General features: G+C 35.1%; 1 protein-coding gene across 1 annotated transcript; it reads left to right on the top strand.

Annotated features, from left to right (window-relative positions):
• Positions 1–105: 105 nt before the first annotated feature.
• LOC131947209 (solute carrier family 2, facilitated glucose transporter member 1) lies at positions 106–18,575 on the top strand. Its single transcript, XM_059308357.1, has 12 exons — positions 106–257; positions 5,020–5,118; positions 5,834–5,994; positions 6,100–6,224; positions 6,389–6,559; positions 7,640–7,747; positions 7,878–7,966; positions 8,233–8,331; positions 9,010–9,222; positions 10,898–10,973; positions 12,122–12,249; positions 16,791–18,575. The coding sequence occupies exons 1-12, from the start codon at positions 138–140 to the stop codon at positions 17,091–17,093; spliced, it is 1,692 nt and encodes a 563-aa protein (XP_059164340.1). The 5' UTR covers positions 106–137; the 3' UTR covers positions 17,094–18,575.
• The last annotated feature ends 1,197 nt before the right edge of the window (positions 18,576–19,772 follow it).

The raw sequence follows: 19,772 nt of genomic DNA, 5'->3' as shown, positions 1-19,772 counted from the left end.
TGTAGACGTCTAGATTTGTTTGTGAAAATATAGCTTAAGGTTTGTTTTTTAACCACTAGATTTTTAAAAATAAATTAAAACTAGATCCATAAATTAAACTATAAATAGTGTCACATTGCCGTCACGTGATAGAAAAAATGGCTGAAGATGATACTGTACCTCTTCTTACTGCTGGACATAGTTCAAATGTTTCTGTGAAACAAAATTACAGCCGAGAAGTTTCGGAAAATACAACATACGTTGCAGATAATGAAAAGGTGCAATAATTTGTGTAATAAGTAAATAAAGTAGTCACTTTAAAAGATTGCTAATGGACATGAACGAGGTGACAACCCTATCGAACTACTACTCAGTAGTACTACGTATTCTACGTAACGTTACTACTAGTACTAGACTAGAGAGTAGAGAGTCTAGTACTAGAATATAGTAACTAGTACTGAAGAAATACAACTACTAGTAACTACTAGGGATGGTGTGGTAGAGCACTCAACTACTCTTAAGCTCAGATCTCAAACGGGTCTGTCTGTGCAGCATGCAGCAACCACCAAGCTTTGATGACTACTTGACCTATGTAATGGAAAGTAAAGAGAGCTAACCACACCATCACTTCATGTGCAGTAGACTGAGTAGTCAGGAAACAGATAAACTCTACTTCAGCTGCTATATGGATGATGGATTGACAGGTCCAAAAGGGAAACTACTTTAGGGTGTGGGGAAATTGCGAGACGCGAAAAGCGAAATGGCGAGGCGGGAAAATGCGAGAAGGGCGCGAAAACGGTCGGTCACGTGACTTTTTTGTCTCGCATTTTACCACAAGCCGATACTTACGCTGGGTGGTGTTGAAATGCGAAGACTTCTGCGAAAAATTTACCGCACCCGATTTTAGGTGGTATTTGGTCCAGACTTCAAAGACGTTTCGTTTACATTGTTAAAACTTCCGATTTTTCCGTCGCTAGACATACTGAGGATTTGTCAACTCCCCCCATCTTTTGTGTCGACTTAGAATACCGCCTTGTTCGAAACCGACGGAAATACCGCAGACGATAGATCAACTTCTGTCTTTTGTGTGGAACGCTGAGGCCGCATGATTTACCGTCTTTGAAGATCGCCATGCCCGGATCCGCTGCCGCCGCAAACATATTTTCTATTGTTGCATAGAAATTTTGTATTATAGCCGCCGCCTACGATTTTTTTCTAGCTTTTTTTACCATATAAATCTAAGCACAAGGAAATGCCTACATCATTTGGATACAACAAAATAAAGTGACGTCACCGATATTATCAGTTGCTCGTGCTATATCGTAAGCTATGGGCCTACTTCAAATGCTTTTAAAACCAAGTTGAACTTATCTGAATTTTTTTGGTTTTGGTGGTGGTGTTATTTGGGGTCTTCCATAAATGACGTCACACTCGTAGGGGGGGGGGTCTGTAATTTTATGACGATGTGTGATGAGGGGGAGGAGGGGGGGTTAGATGTGAAGTCCCACTATAAAAAAGCAATGTTAGAAAAGGAATTTTAGACGTTTTTTCGCGTTTTAGAAAACTGTTTTAATACATTGTAATAGGAATTGATTAAAATGCTCTATTTTGACCAAAATTAGACAAGATTTTGGGAAAATATCGATGTTTTAAAAAAACTCAACTGCTGGTGACAACAATGAGCAAGACATTGCCAAAATTACAGAAATGATAAAAAATACAAATTATAAAAAACGGAAAACAGATGTTGAGCGTGCGGATGATGATGATGATGAGAACATGGATGCCAGTGTTGTTTGTGGGATGAACGAGAAGGTCAACTGTGATGAGAATGTGAAATGTTGTGAATGTGGATTGGAAGAAGTAGCAAATGAAAAATGTATAAATGGGAGTCTAATGAACTGGGCTGGGTGTACTATGTGTGAAAGATGGTGTCACGAGGTGTGTTTGAGGACTGTTTCAGAAGATTTTGGTTGTAATTAAAATTACTTAATAAAAAAATAAATTGCACTTTTTAGAATTGTTTATACTTTTACACTTTTTGCAAGTACAAAAATCCATAAATAGATGTTGCAAAATATCTCTCCTGCTGACAAGATTATACCAATTCACAATGACACAGCTCACGTTTGTATAAACATGAGCGGGCTAGATTTTTAAATTAATGCCGACTGAGACGGGATTTTCCTCTCGCTAACAAGAGCGTGTGATGACAGTAGCACAGCAACGATGTTAGGATTTTTAAATAGATAGATCTAGATATAGATCTATCTATCTTCTTAGTATCTAGATAAAAAATAACAACATACAACACTCGTGTTAAAGGGTATGGCTAAATGCTTGTTTATTTTAAAACAAAAAAAATAATAATTTAAATACATAAAGATGGAAAAAAAGGAAAAAACTTTTTTCGCAAAAAGTGTCTCGCTATTTACCCATAATTCCGCAGGTATGTCTCGCATTACCTTCTCGCATTTTCCCGCCTCGCCATTTCGCTTTTCGCGTCTCGCAATTTCCCCACACCCACTACTTTAATATACTAGGGTCTTTATCAAGCCCTATTGATATTTTGGTACAACTAATCAATAGAAAAACCTTAAATTCTTGTATAAGTTTATTAAGCTAACTGTTAAGTTGTACCACATCAGTAGGAGTAACAGCTTCCCTGTCTACCTGCTTATTTGAACATATTGGCAGTATGCTGTGATAAGTGGTTTTTTAAGTCATTTTGTATAGATTTTTGTGCAGGCAAGTGTTTATATATTAAAAAAAATTGGATTTAGAACATACGAGCCGACCCGCGGTGTATCATATGCCGCTATTTGGTTGTTTTATTTTCTACTTTTCAGTAATTCATAATTAGTGAATTCTACAGTACCAATGCTGCCACTGAAAATATTTGCTTTAAAACACTATCAGTAGGTCGTTAAAGACTATAATGCCCCACCTCCCCCCCCCTCCTTTCCCCCAACCCCTACCCTACACCCCTCCCCCCCAGTGAAAGCAGCCTCATCTTAGTAACCTCCCCTAAGTTTAAAATTGTTTCAAACTAAATTATCTGTCCCTAATAGCCATCATTAAACCCGGCTATACAATTGTAAACATTTAGCGTGAACCACAGTTCACCAGACCATGTGGGGGTGGTAGGGATATGCCTTGAGAGGAAGAGGGGGGCTGCTAGGTGCGCTTACAGCTTGGTGTTTTCTATGGTCTCCATGAAGAGAATTATATATATTGATGTTGTTTTCAAATTATTTTTTTAAAACGTAAAAATGAAAGAAAATGTGGTTAGAGTATTGGAAATTAATATGATATTAATTTAAAATTAATAAGAGACAGTGGTAAAAACAAAGTTTTAAAAATCTGTCAAGAGCTCTGGTAAGGTTTTTCTATGAAGATCTCCCTTTGTTCAAATGCTACATACTACACTACACTATCCCACTATCTACGACTAAAAATAGTAAAAAAATAGCAAAAAAACCTATCAAATCGAGTACTAAACTTATTAATTTTAATTTTAGGCCTAATTATTTTCTAATTTAAATAATACCAATAAAAACTAGAGATCTATTTATAACTAACCAGGCACTAAATTTGATAGTTGTTGCTCATTTGGGGTTATTAAATAGTATACAGCTTTTACTTAGTGCACGACAGCATTCCAATAGTTCACTGATGTAATCTGAACTTGACATGACTCGCAGTGCCAAGCAAGTGCATGACAATTGTCAATAGACCTAACAACTAAGAAGCATCACTTGTTAAACTCGACTTTGTGACAATACCATTACAGGTCCTTTTTCTTGACTGAAAAAAATAGTTTTCCCGCATGTGTCAACAACATACTACAGTGGATTTTTTAGTTCAATGGGTATATACCCTACCCCTCGCCCCCTCACAGCATACTTCATTTCTTTATAAACAGAGTTAAAATTTAACTTTTGAGTTCAAGAAGGGTCGAGAGTGGTATAGAAACAACAAAGCTGTTCCTTTAATAGTTCAAATATATAACTAAAAATTATAGGCTTACTGACATAGCATCATACAAGAAATGCACAATCTCAGTGTTAAATAAATTAGTTAATTAACTAATTAAATATCGCTAATGATAATGAATGGAGAGAGGTTGTTTTGTTTAAGGCACAGCACACAATCCTGTGTGTGCGTGGTATGTGGCCTGACCGACTGAAAGGAGATTGTTTATATTATTGTTTTGAGTTTATATTTAACACAATCTAACAAGCCCACCCGTTGGTTGAGGCCATGCCGGGATGGGGGGGGGGGGGGGGGCGCGGAATGGACGTTCTGTCCGGGATTCAGAGGGATGACTTGAAATATTGTCCTAACAGTTACCTATATTAGCAACACTTAAATCATCGAGTGCATCTGGCTCAGTATAATAAATCCTTAAAATACAAGTTATAAATAGTCCAATAACACTAATAGTTGAAGGACTGCCAGAATATATATATATATATATATATATATATATATATATATATATATATATATATATATATATATATATATATATATATATATATATATATATATATATATATGCATTATATTATAATATTAATACCTAGCTGTACTTACAATATAACTAAAATGTGTTTCCAAATATTTTTAGGCTAATGGGATCTACATTTAAATAAACACATTCAAATACTTACCTCATTCAGTAGACACATTAGGCTTCTTTTAGCATAGTAGCACATCTATATTTTTGAGATTTCATATTGAGTAGCCTAGCCTTTCATTAAACTATGATAAAAGACGGTAGTATATACATGCGTACTATCAGAAACTAAATTTATAATATAGCATCTTTCACAAATCAAGTGTATGGTTTCTGCATACTTTTCTCTTCTTATTGTACAGATTCATCTTTTCACATTTCATGTCTCGCATTTTACCCCCACCTCTTAACTTAATGACTATAGACACTTAATTAATAATAAACTTAAACTATTCCTTTAATTAAAAGTATTAGTAAAACTCATACTTAAGTGCTTGCTTTTTTTTCTCTATCTGTAGCCATCAAGATCACATCTAGCATTAGCTATAATTGCTTGTATTTTAGGAAGTCCTTTGCAGATTGGTCTAAATACATCAATTTTAAATGCTCCAGAAGAGGTAAAATATTTTTTATTTTCCTATTGTGCATGTAAAATAATAATTAAGTAAAGCTCTGTTTTGAACCCTGCGACCCATATGGCAGGTGAAGTACAATTCACTTGTATCTATGACTCGCCATACGTAGTGATAGTGTTATCCACACTTTATAAACAGAGTTAAAATTTAACTTTTGAGTTCAAGAAGGGTCGAGAGTGGTATAGAAACAACAAAGCTGTTCCTTTAATAGTACAAATATATAACTAAAAATTATAGGCCTACTTACATAGCATCATACAAGAAATATAGTGATAGTGATAGTGTTATCCACACTATGCCCAACCGCCTTTATTTTCCCTAGTATACGTCAGGTCCCCATCAGATTTGGGAGGACTCTGGGACATGTCACGACCATTCAACCATGCCATCCCTGTATGTGAAGTATTACTTTACAATTTTAAATGTTTGCGTTAAAACATTTTTTCTAAATAAATTATACATTTTTTCTATTTTGTTTGGGTGGTGAAATTGCTCAGAAATAAGGTAGGTGGGTCGCGTGCCCCGGAGAAATGACCTGAAAGAAACTCTGTTCATGTTTTATTTTTCCCTTATTAAAAAAAAAAACAAATTTGAAAATTTAGAACTGTTTTAATAAAACAAATTTTACACATTAAAAATCTGTAATAGCAAATAAAAATATTATTTATAAAAATGTTTAATTTTCTTCTTGTCCTAGGTTATCAAAAGTTTCTACAACAAGACCTATGTGGATAGACATGGGGAAAACATACCTGATGCTTTACTCACTCTCTTATGGGCAGTGACTGTAGCATTCTTTTGTGTTGGAGGTATGCTTGGTGGTGTTTCTGCTGCTTTTTTTGCTGGAAGATATGGCAGGTAAAAGTTTCTCACTGCACGTACATTAGAAGCAACACTACACTAGTGTATGCCTGGTAACTTGCTTCTTTTATCTTTTTTATAAAAGCCTGGTTTTTTCAACAGGAAGAATACGTTGCTGATGAACAATGCCTTAGCATTCTTGTGTGCTGGGCTACAAGGATGTAGTAAACTCGCTGGATCTTATGAAATGTTGATTGCTGGACGAGTGGTTGCTGGAGTATGTTGTGGTATGCTGTTATTAAAAAATAAAAGTTTTAATAATATCTTATGAATAAAAGCGTGGATAGTATTAGTTAAGAAAAAAATAATATCATGAATTTTGTGGTTGAAAATGTCAATGTGTAAACATATTGAGATGAACGATTATGAGCCTTGTTTACTTATTCCCTAGGTTTGACTTCAGCTGTTGCACCTTTGTACTTGGCTGAAATCTCTCCAGTTTCTCTCAGGGGATTCTGCGGTACTTGCAATCAACTGTCAATCACGTTAGGCGTTTTAATGGGTCAGGTCCTTGGCCTGGGAAACATACTTGGTACAGAGGACTATTGGCCCATTCTCGTGGGTATGTTGATACTTATACTTGGTACAGAAGACTATTGGCCCATTCTCGTGGGTATGTTGATACTTATACTTGGTACAGAAGACTATTGGCCCATTCTCGTGGGTATGTTGATACTTATACTTGGTACAGAGGAATATTGGCCCATTCTCGTGGGTATGTTGATACTTATACTTGGTACAGAGGAATATTGGCCCATTCTTGTGGGTATGTTGATACTTATACTTGGTACAGAAGACTATTGGCCCATTCTTGTGGGTATGTTGATACTTATACTTGGTACAGAAGACTATTGGCCCATTCTCGTGGGTATGTTGATACTTATACTTGGTACAGAAGAATATTGGCCCATTCTCGTGGGTATGTTGATACTTATACTTGGTACAGAAGACTATTGGCCCATTCTTGTGGGTATGTTGATACTTATACTTGGTACAGAAGAATATTGGCCCATTCTCGTGGGTATGTTGATACTTATACTTGGTACAGAAGACTATTGGCCCATTCTTGTGGGTATGTTGATACTTATACTTGGTACAGAAGAATATTGGCCCATTCTCGTGGGTATGTTGATACTTTTCATTTGAAAATGAAATTGCATCTTAAAGCATCTTGCTACATTAATGAACGTTTTATATGATAGTGTAGTTACACTAACGGTCTGTCAACCGAAATGATTATCAATATTGCTGTATGTGATGCGTTAGTCCTGTAAACACCTGCTTTTATTTCAATGACACCATATATGTAGTGTAGCTTACTAAGGATTTGTTTTACTTTATTTACCATACAAACTTTACCAGCCAAAATAGTTTTAGTTTGCTTTAAAAGTAGTAATTTTTAACAGTAACAGCTATTGCATTAAAAAGTAATAGCTGTAGTAATGGTAACAGTAATTTTTAAAAATTTATGTTTTTTCCCCACCCCTTTCTAGTGTTAGTAAAAATAGCTTAGCTGGCGAAGTTACTAAACATAGCACCCATTACGGATGTTCATGTAGCTCAACACCACAGCCTAACTTTGTCTTAACATCAAACTGAAATGACACCATCCTTGTAGGGATTTTTACATTTCCTGTTCCAGGTTTTCCAGCAGTCCCAGCAGTCTACAGTCTGTTGACCTTGACTTGGTGTCCAGAGTCACCTAAGTATCTGTTGGTAAACAAGGGAGATGATGAAGCAGCAGAAAAAGGTGACTTGCATTTCTGTCATTCTGTGTAGATTGATACATAATACTGTCATCTGACAACTAACTTTTAACTTTTAACAAATCTTGCCCACATGACAAGGATAGAGTTAACAAATATCTTATTTAAATGTAGCTCTTTGTTGGCTGAGGAAATCTTCAAATGTCTCTGATGAAATGGAGACCATGAGAAAAGAAAGAGCAGAGCTTAGGAACTCACCAAAGGTAGGTGTGTAGCTTATGCTGCCACTGTTTTTAACTGTTTTTTTGTCCCCTTATCAATGTTATTAATGAAATGCAATTTTTATAATTTTTTGCAATATCAATTTCAATTTTGAGAAAAGCAAAATACAATTCATATTCATTCAGTTTATTGTTTTTTTAAGCAATTCAAAACTAAATTTAAAAACGAAAAAAATGTCTTAAATTGTTTTTTTGCTACTCATTTTTTTCATAAGACATTCCACTTATTTGTGATTTTGTGATTACAGTTTAATGTGTTGGATCTTTGGAGAAGCAATGAACTAAGATGGCCGCTGGTGATCTGCATTGTGCTACAAATGTCCCAGCAGTTTTCTGGCATCAACGCTGTGAGTGTAACCAAAAATCTGACACCCTAATTTTACATACAAACTAAAAAAAAATTTATTCACTTAAATAATCAACAAGGTACACCATAAAAATTTAATAAGATCTGATAACATCACCAAAAGACATTCTCATTGTAACAAAAAGTAAGCTAAAAAACCAAACTCTTTGAAATAAGGCTGGGTTCAAAATATACATGTTTGGCATTTTCTTCTGATTACAACTTTTCTATGTGGTTTAATATTTAGCTGGTATATTTTATTGAAACACCCAACTCTATTCCTCTAGGTGGTTTACTATTCAACCAGTATATTTTATTGAAACACCCATCTCTATCCCTCTGGGTGGTTTACTATTCAACCAGTATATTTTATTGAAACACCCATCTCTATCCCTCTAGGTGGTTTACTATTCAACCAGTATATTTTATTGAAACACCCATCTCTATCCCTCTAGGTGGTTTACTATTCAACCAGTATATTTTATTGAAACACCCATCTCTATCCCTCTAGGTGGTTTACTATTCAACCAGTATATTTTATTGAAACACCCAACTCTATCCCTCTAGGTGGTTTACTATTCAACCAGTATATTTTATTGAAACACCCATCTCTATCCCTCTAGGTGGTTTACTATTCAACCAGTATATTTTATTGAAACACCCAACTCTATCCTTCTAGGTGGTTTACTATTCAACCAGTATATTTGCCTCAGCTCAACTCTCCAAGGATGAGGCCCAGTATGCCACCGTAGGAACTGGGGCAGTCAATGTCATGATGACCTTTATATCAGCCCTTATAATGGACCGAGCTGGCCGCAGGACTCTCCACATGATCGGCCTGGGTGGCATGTGTATTTCCTCAGTAGTCCTCGTCGTCTGTCTCACATTGCATGTAGGTAGACCATGTCAGCTGACTAGTCCATGTCATCTGTCTAGTTCATGTCATCTGTCTAGTCCATGTCATCTGTCTAGTCCATGTCATCTGTCTAGTCCATGTCATGTGTCTAGTCCATTTCATCTGTCTAGTCCATTTCATCTGTCTAGTCCATGTCATATGTCTAGTCCATGTCATCTGTCTAGTCCATGTCATCTGTCTAGTCCATGTCATGTGTCTAGTCCATTTCATCTGTCTAGTCCATTTCATCTGTCTAGTCCATGTCATGTGTCTAGTTCATTTCATCTGTCTAGTCCATTTCATCTGTCTAGTACATGTCATCTGTCTAGTCCATGTCATCTGTCTAGTCCATGTCATCTGTCTAGTCCATTTCATCTGTCTAGTACATGTCATCTGTCTAGTCCATGTCATCTGTCTAGTCCATGTCATCTGTCTAGTCCATTTCATCTGTCTAGTCCATGTCATGTGTCTAGTCCATTTCATCTGTCTAGTCCATTTCATCTGTCTAGTACATGTCATCTGTCTAGTCCATGTCATCTGTCTAGTCCATGTCATGTGTCTAGTCCATTTCATCTGTCTAGTCCATTTCATCTGTCTAGTACATGTCATCTGTCTAGTCCATGTCATATGTCTAGTTCATTCTTCTCTTTCATTTTAACTATTCCAAAACAATACAGAGATATAGATCTATAGATATTATGGATTATTATACTTTTTGAGATCTTAAAAAAATTGTGAAATAATTTAAAACAAGTAATTAAAAAAAGTCTAGTGACAATTTTAGCGCAATTTCCTTATGTTATCTAAAAATAGCTCTGTCGTAGCGTAAATCAAGAGCAGGTTTAGTAAAACCATTGGTTAGTTATTAAAACGTTTTTTATTAATTTTTTTTCGGTACTTTACATGTTTTATTTACAATAGAGTTACATGACTAAAAACCATTGCACGCCCAGCTACTGAAAATGACGTCGCAGCCATTGAACGTGATGGCGCAGCTATTGAACGTGATGACGCTTGTGATGTGGTTGCATAAAATGCCTACTAATTCGGTCCAAATTTTAATTAATTCAAAAAATTTTTTGTGACCGAACGAAAGGATATTTTTGAAAACTTTCTTCGGCAATATTGTTCTAAATTATGGCAGGAATCGATTGGTACATGTTTCAAGTCGCTAAGTGGTCTGGTTGCCGAGATATGGGCCAAAAACTGCATTTTTTCGAGGTTTTTTGGCTTTTCCGGGAAATCCATGAAAGAAACCCGGAATTTTTATGGCCTATGCTCATCCTCGTAACTTGCTTAACATAATTGCTTTTGGAACTAGTCATCGATATTGCTTTGTTGAGGAGGAGATACGACTTAAAGCTGCGGACACACATCCATCCATTCCCAGAAATGACGGGTTAATAAACGCAATTCTCCAGAATGGAAATTGCGCTAAAAAACATCTCAACTGTTCAAATTATGTTTGAGCAACCAAGTAACAAAGCTATTAACATTGACAAATAAATGAATTTCTTTCTGTCAGTGAAGATTGTTTGTTGACACTGTCTGTTTACTGTCATGCAACATAAGCTGTTTAAGTAATTGTTTTTTTTACAGACAACTACTTCATGGCTGTCATACATCAGTATCGTTGCTGTCATTATTTATATTGTATTCTTCTTTTTTACAGACAACTACACCATGGCTGTCATACATCAGTATCGTTGCTGTCATTATTTATATTGTATTCTTCGCTACTGGACCAGGTTAGTTATTTCCTAACAGTTTGTTAAACAACTGGTACACACCACACAATGTTAAATGGTCTGGGCTTTAAGAGAGCAATAGAACAAACTTTCATCATAAAATAAGATCAAATTTAAAAAAGGCTAAAATACACATCTAAAACAGTATAAACAGACAGGTGAAAGGATAAATAGACCACATTGACAGGTCACATGGACAGACCACATCAATAGACCACATCAATAGACCATGGACAGACCACATGACAGATCACATCATAGACCACATGAACAAGACCACATGACAGATCACATCAATAGACCACATGAACAGACCACATGACAGATCACATCAATAGACCATATCAATAGACCACATGAACAGACCACATGACAGATCACATCAATAGACCATATCAATAGACCACATGAACAGACCACATGACAGATCACATCAATAGACCATATCAATAGACCACATGAACAGACCACATGACAGATCACATCAATAGACCATATCAATAGACCACATGAACAGACCACATGACAGATCACATCAATAGACCATATCAATAGACCACATGAACAGACCACATGACATATCACATCAATAGACCATATCAATAGACCACATGAACAGACCACATGACAGATCACATCAATAGACCACATGAACAGACCACATGACAGATCACATCAATAGACCATATCAATAGACCACATGAACAGACCACATGACAGATCACATCAATAGACCATATCAATAGACCACATGAACAGACCACATGACAGATCACATCAATAGACCATATCAATAGACCACATGAACAGACCACATGACAGATCACATCAATAGACCATATCAATAGACCACATGAACAGACCACATGACAGATCACATCAATAGACCATATCAATAGACCACATGAACAGACCACATGACAGATCACATCAATAGACCATATCAATAGACCACATGAACAGACCACATGACAGATCTCATCAATAGACCATATCAATAGACCACATGAACAGACCACATGACAGATCACATCAATAGACCATATCAACAGACCACATGAACAGACCACATGACAGATCACATCAACAGACCACATCAACAAACCACATGAACAGACATTATGAAGAGCCTGTACTCTCCACTCCAGGTGCCATCCCATGGTTTATGGTGGCTGAGCTGTTCACACAGAGTCCCAGGACAGCAGCTGTTGGTGTGTCTGTGGTGGTCAACTGGCTGTGTAACTTTACAGTTGGTATTGTCTTCCCAGTGCTCCAGGTCAGTGACTGCGCTGGTACAGTGTTAAGTTCTGTAGTCTTACTTTACCAGTTTAGTATTCCTACAGTCTCTTTTATTTCTGTAGTCTTACTTTACCAGTTTAGTCATCTTACAGTCTCTTTTATTTCTGTAGTCTTACTTTAACAGTTTAGTTATCCTACAGTCTCTTTTATTTCTGTAGTCTTACTTTACCAGTTTAGTATTCCTACAGTCTCTTTTATTTCTGTAGTCTTACTTTACCAGTTTAGTATTCCTACAGTCTCTTTTATTTCTGTAGTCTTACTTTACCAGTTTAGTATTCCTACAGTCTCTTTTATTTCTGTAGTCTTACTTTACCAGTTTAGTATTCCTACAGTCTCTTTTATTTCTGTAGTCTTACTTTACCAGTTTAGTATTCCTACAGTCTCTTTTATTTCTGTAGTCTTACTTTACCAGTTTAGTATTCCTACAGTCTCTTTTATTTCTGTAGTCTTACTTTACCAGTTTAGTATTCCTACAGTCTCTTTTATTTCTGTAGTCTTACTTTACCAGTTTAGTATTCCTACAGTCTCTTTTATTTCTGTAGTCTTACTTTACCAGTTTAGTATTCCTACAGTCTCTTTTATTTCTGTAGTCTTACTTTACCAGTTTAGTCATCCTACAGTCTATCTTATTTCTGTAGTCTTACTTTACCAGTTTAGTCATCCTACAGTCTCTTTTATTTCTGTAGTCTTACTTTACCAGTTTAGTATTCCTACAGTCTCTTTTATATTTCTGTAGTCTTACTTTACCAGTTTAGTATTCCTACAATCTCTTTTATTTCTGTAGTCTTACTTTACCAGTTTAGTCACCCTACAGTCTCTCTTTTATTTCTGTAGTCTTACTTTACCAGTTTAGTCACCCCACAGTCTCTCTTTTATTTCTGTAGTCTTACTTTACCAGTTTAGTCACCCCACAGTCTCTCTTTTATTTCTGTAGTCTTACTTTACCAGTTTAATATTCCTACAATCTCTTTTATTTCTGTAGTCTTACTTTACCAGTTTAGTATTCCTACAATCTCTTTTATTTCTGTAGTCTTACTTTACCAGTTTAGTATTCCTACAGTCTCTTTTATTTCTGTAGTCTTACTTTAACAGTTTAGTATTCCTACAATCTCTTTTATTTCTGTAGTCTTACTTTACCAGTTTAGTATTCCTACAATCTCTTTTATTTCTGTAGTCTTACTTTACCAGTTTAGTATTCCTACAATCTCTTTTATTTCTGTAGTCTTACTTTACCAGTTTAGTATTCCTACAGTCTCTTTCATTTCTGTAGTCTTACTTTAACAGTTTAGTATTCCTACAATCTCTTTTATTTCTGTAGTCTTACTTTACCAGTTTAGTCATCCTACAGTCTCTTTTATTTCTGTAGTCTTACTTTACCAGTTTAGTATTCCTACAATCTCTTTTATTTCTGTAGTCTTACTTTACCAGTTTAGTATTCCTACAGTCTCTTTTATTTCTGTAGTCTTACTTTAACAGTTTAGTATTCCTACAATCTCTTTTATTTCTGTTGTCTTACTTTACCAGTTTAGTATTCCTACAGTCTCTTTCATTTCTGTAGTCTTACTTTAACAGTTTAGTATTCCTACAATCTCTTTTATTTCTGTAGTCTTACTTTACCAGTTTAGTATTCCTACAGTCTCTTTTATTTCTGTAGTCTTACTTTACCAGTTTAGTATTCCTACAGTCTCTTTTATTTCTGTAGTCTTACTTTACCAGTTTAGTATTCCTACAATCTCTTTTATTTCTGTAGTCTTACTTTACCAGTTTAGTATTCCTACAGTCTCTTTTATTTCTGTAGTCTTACTTTACCAGTTTAGTATTCCTAGTCTCTTTTATTTCTGTAGTCTTACTTTACCAGTTTAGTATTCCTACAGTCTATCTTTTATTTCTGTAGTCTTACTTTACCAGTTTAGTATTCCTACAGTCTCTTTTATTTCTGTAGTCTTACTTTACCAGTTTAGTATTCCTACAGTCTCTTTCATTTCTGTAGTCTTACTTTACCAGTTTAATATTCCTACAATCTCTTTTATTTCTGTAGTCTTACTTTACCAGTTTAGTATTCCTACAATCTCTTTTATTTCTGTAGTCTTACTTTACCAGTTTAGTTATCCTACAGTCTCTTTTATTTCTGTAGTCTTACTTTAACAGTTTAGTTATCCTACAGTCTCTTTTATTTCTGTAGTCTTACTTTAACAGTTTAGTATTCCTACAGTCTCTTTCATTTCTGTAGTCTTACATTACCAGTTTAGTCATCCTACAGTCTCTTTTATTTCTGTAGTCTTACTTTACCAGTTTAGTATTCCTACAATCTCTTTTATTTCTGTAGTCTTACTTTACCAGTTTAGTCATCCTACAGTCTCTTTTATTTCTGTAGTCTTACTTTACCAGTTTAGTATTCCTACAGTCTCTTTTATTTCTGTAGTCTTACTTTACCAGTTTAGTATTCCTACAGTCTCTTTTATATTTCTGTAGTCTTACTTTACCAGTTTAGTATTCCTACAATCTCTTTTATTTCTGTAGTCTTACTTTACCAGTTTAGTCATCCTACAGTCTCTTTTATTTCTGTAGTCTTACTTTACCAGTTTAGTATTCCTACAGTCTCTTTTATTTCTGTAGTCTTACTTTACCAGTTTAGTATTCCTACAGTCTCTTTTATATTTCTGTAGTCTTACTTTACCAGTTTAGTATTCCTACAATCTCTTTTATTTCTGTAGTCTTACTTTACCAGTTTAGTATTCCTACAATCTCTTTTATTTCTGTAGTCTTACTTTAACAGTTTAGTATTCCTACAATCTCTTTTATTTCTGTAGTCTTACTTTACCAGTTTAGTATTCCTACAGTCTCTTTTATTTCTGTAGTCTTACTTTACCAGTTTAGTATTCCTACAGTCTCTTTTATTTCTGTAGTCTTACTTTACCAGTTTAGTATTCCTACAATCTCTTTTATTTCTGTAGTCTTACTTTACCAGTTTAGTATTCCTACAGTCTCTTTTATTTCTGTAGTCTTACTTTACCAGTTTAGTATTCCTAGTCTCTTTTATTTCTGTAGTCTTACTTTACCAGTTTAGTATTCCTACAGTCTATCTTTTATTTCTGTAGTCTTACTTTACCAGTTTAGTATTCCTACAGTCTCTTTTATTTCTGTAGTCTTACTTTACCAGTTTAGTATTCCTACAGTCTCTTTCATTTCTGTAGTCTTACTTTACCAGTTTAATATTCCTACAATCTCTTTTATTTCTGTAGTCTTACTTTACCAGTTTAGTATTCCTACAATCTCTTTTATTTCTGTAGTCTTACTTTACCAGTTTAGTTATCCTACAGTCTCTTTTATTTCTGTAGTCTTACTTTAACAGTTTAGTTATCCTACAGTCTCTTTTATTTCTGTAGTCTTACTTTAACAGTTTAGTATTCCTACAGTCTCTTTCATTTCTGTAGTCTTACATTACCAGTTTAGTCATCCTACAGTCTCTTTTATTTCTGTAGTCTTACTTTACCAGTTTAGTATTCCTACAATCTCTTTTATTTCTGTAGTCTTACTTTACCAGTTTAGTCATCCTACAGTCTCTTTTATTTCTGTAGTCTTACTTTACCAGTTTAGTATTCCTACAGTCTCTTTTATTTCTGTAGTCTTACTTTACCAGTTTAGTATTCCTACAGTCTCTTTTATATTTCTGTAGTCTTACTTTACCAGTTTAGTATTCCTACAATCTCTTTTATTTCTGTAGTCTTACTTTACCAGTTTAGTATTCCTACAATCTCTTTTATTTCTGTAGTCTTACTTTACCAGTTTAGTATTCCTACAGTCTCTTTCATTTCTGTAGTCTTACTTTAACAGTTTAGTATTCCTACAGTCTCTTTTATATTTCTGTAGTCTTACTTTACCAGTTTAGTATTCCTACAGTCTCTTTTATTTCTGTAGTCTTACTTTAACAGTTTAGTATTCCTACAATCTCTTTTATTTCTGTAGTCTTACTTTACCAGTTTAGTATTCCTACAATCTCTTTTATTTCTGTAGTCTTACTTTACCAGTTTAGTATTCCTACAGTCTCTTTCATTTCTGTAGTCTTACTTTAACAGTTTAGTATTCCTACAGTCTCTTTTATTTCTGTAGTCTTACTTTACCAGTTTAGTATTCCTACAATCTCTTTTATTTCTGTAGTCTTACTTTACCAGTTTAGTATTCCTACAATCTCTTTTATTTCTGTAGTCTTACTTTAACAGTTTAGTATTCCTACAATCTCTTTTATTTCTGTAGTCTTACTTTACCAGTTTAGTATTCCTACAATCTCTTTTATTTCTGTAGTCTTACTTTACCAGTTTAGTATTCCTACAGTCTCTTTTATTTTCAACTACAAATATGTAAGCAAAGTTTTGTCCTTAAACTTCAAGAAAGCTGATTACCATTTGCAGTCCATGGATTAGATGAAATAGAGTTTATGTAGTAATCTTTGACTGTATTTCAAGAGAACACAGTCCCATAATGATATCCTCAAAATGTTTTGTTTTCTTCCCTCACCAGAAAGCCATCCTGACCTACTCCTTCCTCCCCTTCTCTGTGATGCTGGCCTTGTTTTTCATCTTCACGTACATGTTTGTCCCTGAGACTAAAGGGAAAAGTATAACGGAGATCACCCGCCTCTTCAAGTCACCCACGGTGGGGAGCTCTGCCAGTGACCTCGGGGGCGCAGATGTTGAGTATGAGCGGTTCTTGAACAGGATGAGCACACAGGTGCTGATCATAGATCCCCCAGACAACAGCCTTGACGACACCATTCAAGGAACTGATTCTAGGGAAGTTAAATCAAGAGTTCAGTTTGAGTAACTTATTTTTTTTTAATATCATAGCTTTTAAAATGGCATTTTATAAATATTTTTTAACAACAGATAATTTGTAACTTCTAGACGTGTAACCTTATTGTAAAAATATTTAAATGTACATATTTCTTATTTTGTATTTATCTGATGTAAGCCTTACTTTTACAAATGTACATAGTAGGCATATCAAATTTTAATAACACAATTTATAAATGTACAGTATAACAGTAATGATAAAACTCATGATTTATACTGGATTTTCTAAAAAATTGTAATGTATCTAAATAGAAACTATTGCTTTTCAATATAAAATCTTATCTAATTGTTTTAATTTAAAAGCCAATTAATTAAATGATGAAAATGTATTGCTTCAACCACTGGGTGTTTAAAACCCAACAAAAATTACCACAGTCTTTCCTTACCTCCCTTCTCAATGCCAGCTTGGCTGTCACAGAGAAGAGTTATGTGCTCTTATTGTTTGAAGTTTAGCTTTGGATGGATACATTGTTTCATACAAGGACTCTCAGAAGTCCAAATTTTAAAAATATTTTTAACATGACATTTTGTAAATCCCAAAAAACTTTCATTTTTTTTTTCAATAGATCTATTAATTTACAAATTTTTCAATTGTCAACATTTACTTGAGTCAACAAGTGATAAGAAACTTGTACAGTTAAAATTGTCTTTAGAACACAGAGCTAAGTCCCTTGACTTTTTGTTCATGTTATAACAATGACACAGAGGTTTACTAACAGTGTCACTAGGTTTGATAATGTTATGAATTACTGAGCAAGTGCTTATAGCAAAGAGCTCCTAACAGGTTTATCAGGTTTATTTTTGCCTTGTTTTTTTGGTTTGCTGTTGTTGAGTGTTACAGATTGGTAAAAGTTTGTATGTAAAGTTTGTATGTTTTACAAACTTGTGCAATGCTCAATGTTTTTATACACCATAAACTTGTAAACATTCCGTTAGGTTGTGTCTCAAATCATGGGATGGTGTGGTCAAATAACAGAGTACTCGGCTCTAGCCCAAATGTTTTGAATTTGGATCTCAGTCCGTACTTAGTGCTGTAAGATTTCCCTGAGTACACCCATCTCTAATGGGTACCTAACTCATGTTGGGGAAAGTAAAGGCAACTGGACATAGTGCTGACCACACCATCCCTTCATAATGCGAGGTCAAGAAACATGAACTCTACTTCATCTGATCTTTAGATCTGCAAGGGGAGGTTCTATGTGTCAACTCACCATCATTTTGTCCTACACAGTGTGTTTGTCTGGACACTCTTAGATAGCTGACATAATGGCAATAGATGTGTGCTAAATGGTTTGATAATTTGTCTCATGTAAAACTTTTGTTATTGGCCAGTATTTATATGTATGCTTAACTTCTTTTTATAGAGAATAATATTGAATTATAAAGTTGGTAACATATATTTTCAAGTCTCGAGTAAGCAAGATTTGAAAGCTGTTTACTTGATCAGAAATAAAAGCAACATTAAAACTGTTAGCACTTTTGCATTTCACTAAGTTTTTTTGTTTAGTCTTGTTGATGAAGGCACAAGTTGTGTCCATGACAAAAATGTTTCTGTTTCTGCATATTGTGATTCTTTGAATGCTGCGTAAAGAAAAAGTATGATACTCCTCTATTAAGCTAAACAACCTTTAACAACTAATACTTGTCAAAACATTCATCGAATTTAAAAAAATAATCATTAGGAAAAGAAGCAAAGGAAGTAGATTTCATTTGTTCCTTAGAGCCCGTATACGAATCTGCAGTCAACACTGTCCCATCCGCATTCACTCTCCGCGACTCGTTTCTCGTGCTCATCAGGTCAATGCTGGTAGAACATCCGGTCAATGCTGGTAGAACATCCGGTCAATGCTGGTAGAACATCCGGTCAATGCTGGTAGAACTCCAGCCGTTTGACTTGAAGTGTGTCGTGCTCATCCGGTCAATGCTGGTAGAACATCCGGTCAATGCTGATAGAACTACAGCCGTTTGACTTGAAGAAACCCAGGAATCAAACTCGAGACCTTTGAATAGGAATCGTCCGCTCTACCACTCGATACTACTTTTAATCGCATAAATTTGGCGACAATGTGAAGGCTATTGGTTACACACATTGAACCTCAATGGAAATGCCGTTGGTTAAAAAAAAAAAGAAATGGTTGAATATTACCAGTTTTGACAACTATTTCGACATTCCCCGCGTCCAAGATAATTTGGGCTGCCCATATCTAGAAATTCACAAATTATGTGTCCCAGACACTCACTGATTATAATGGATTTCGAAGAGCTAATAGCTGCAAACGATATTTTTATTTAAGCCAGCAATACTGAATACAAGACTCGGCTCCTAGATGCTGCTGCCTATGGGTCAGAAGCCCCCCCCCCCCCCATATACCCCTCGGTAGATACATAAAGGTTTAGCGGGGGGGGGGGGTGTGCAAAATCGAAAGTTTGAGGGGGGGGGGGTGCAAATGAAAATTTTGAGGGGGGGGGGCTGCAAATCAAAAGTTTGAGGGAGGGTGCTACGCTTCTGATATGTACATTTATAATGCGGGAAAAAATTTGAACCCCCCCCCCATGAGACGATCCTGGCTACGCCACTGGCATGTATAGTATGAGCTAGTAAACTGTTAAGCCACAATATCTTTTGATAGAAATAATGGCTGGTTCTTGG

This window comes from Physella acuta, unplaced genomic scaffold (assembly GCF_028476545.2).
Source record: "Physella acuta isolate Inbredline_101_S28 unplaced genomic scaffold, ASM2847654v3 ptg000589l, whole genome shotgun sequence".
Taxonomy (NCBI): Eukaryota; Metazoa; Mollusca; class Gastropoda; family Physidae; genus Physella; species Physella acuta.
This window is presented reverse-complemented; position numbering and strand designations above follow the sequence as displayed.

Excerpts from the sequence above, each read along its gene's own strand:
- LOC131947209 (XM_059308357.1), top strand. The coding sequence starts at position 138 with ATGGCTGAAGATGATACTGTACCTCTTCTTACTGCTGGACATAGTTCA. Across the intron at positions 6,560-7,639 it reads CTATTGGCCCATTCTCGTGG|GTTTTCCAGCAGTCCCAGCA; the intron begins GTATGTTGATAC and ends TTCCTGTTCCAG. Across the intron at positions 8,332-9,009 it reads AGTTTTCTGGCATCAACGCT|GTGGTTTACTATTCAACCAG; the intron begins GTGAGTGTAACC and ends CTATCCTTCTAG.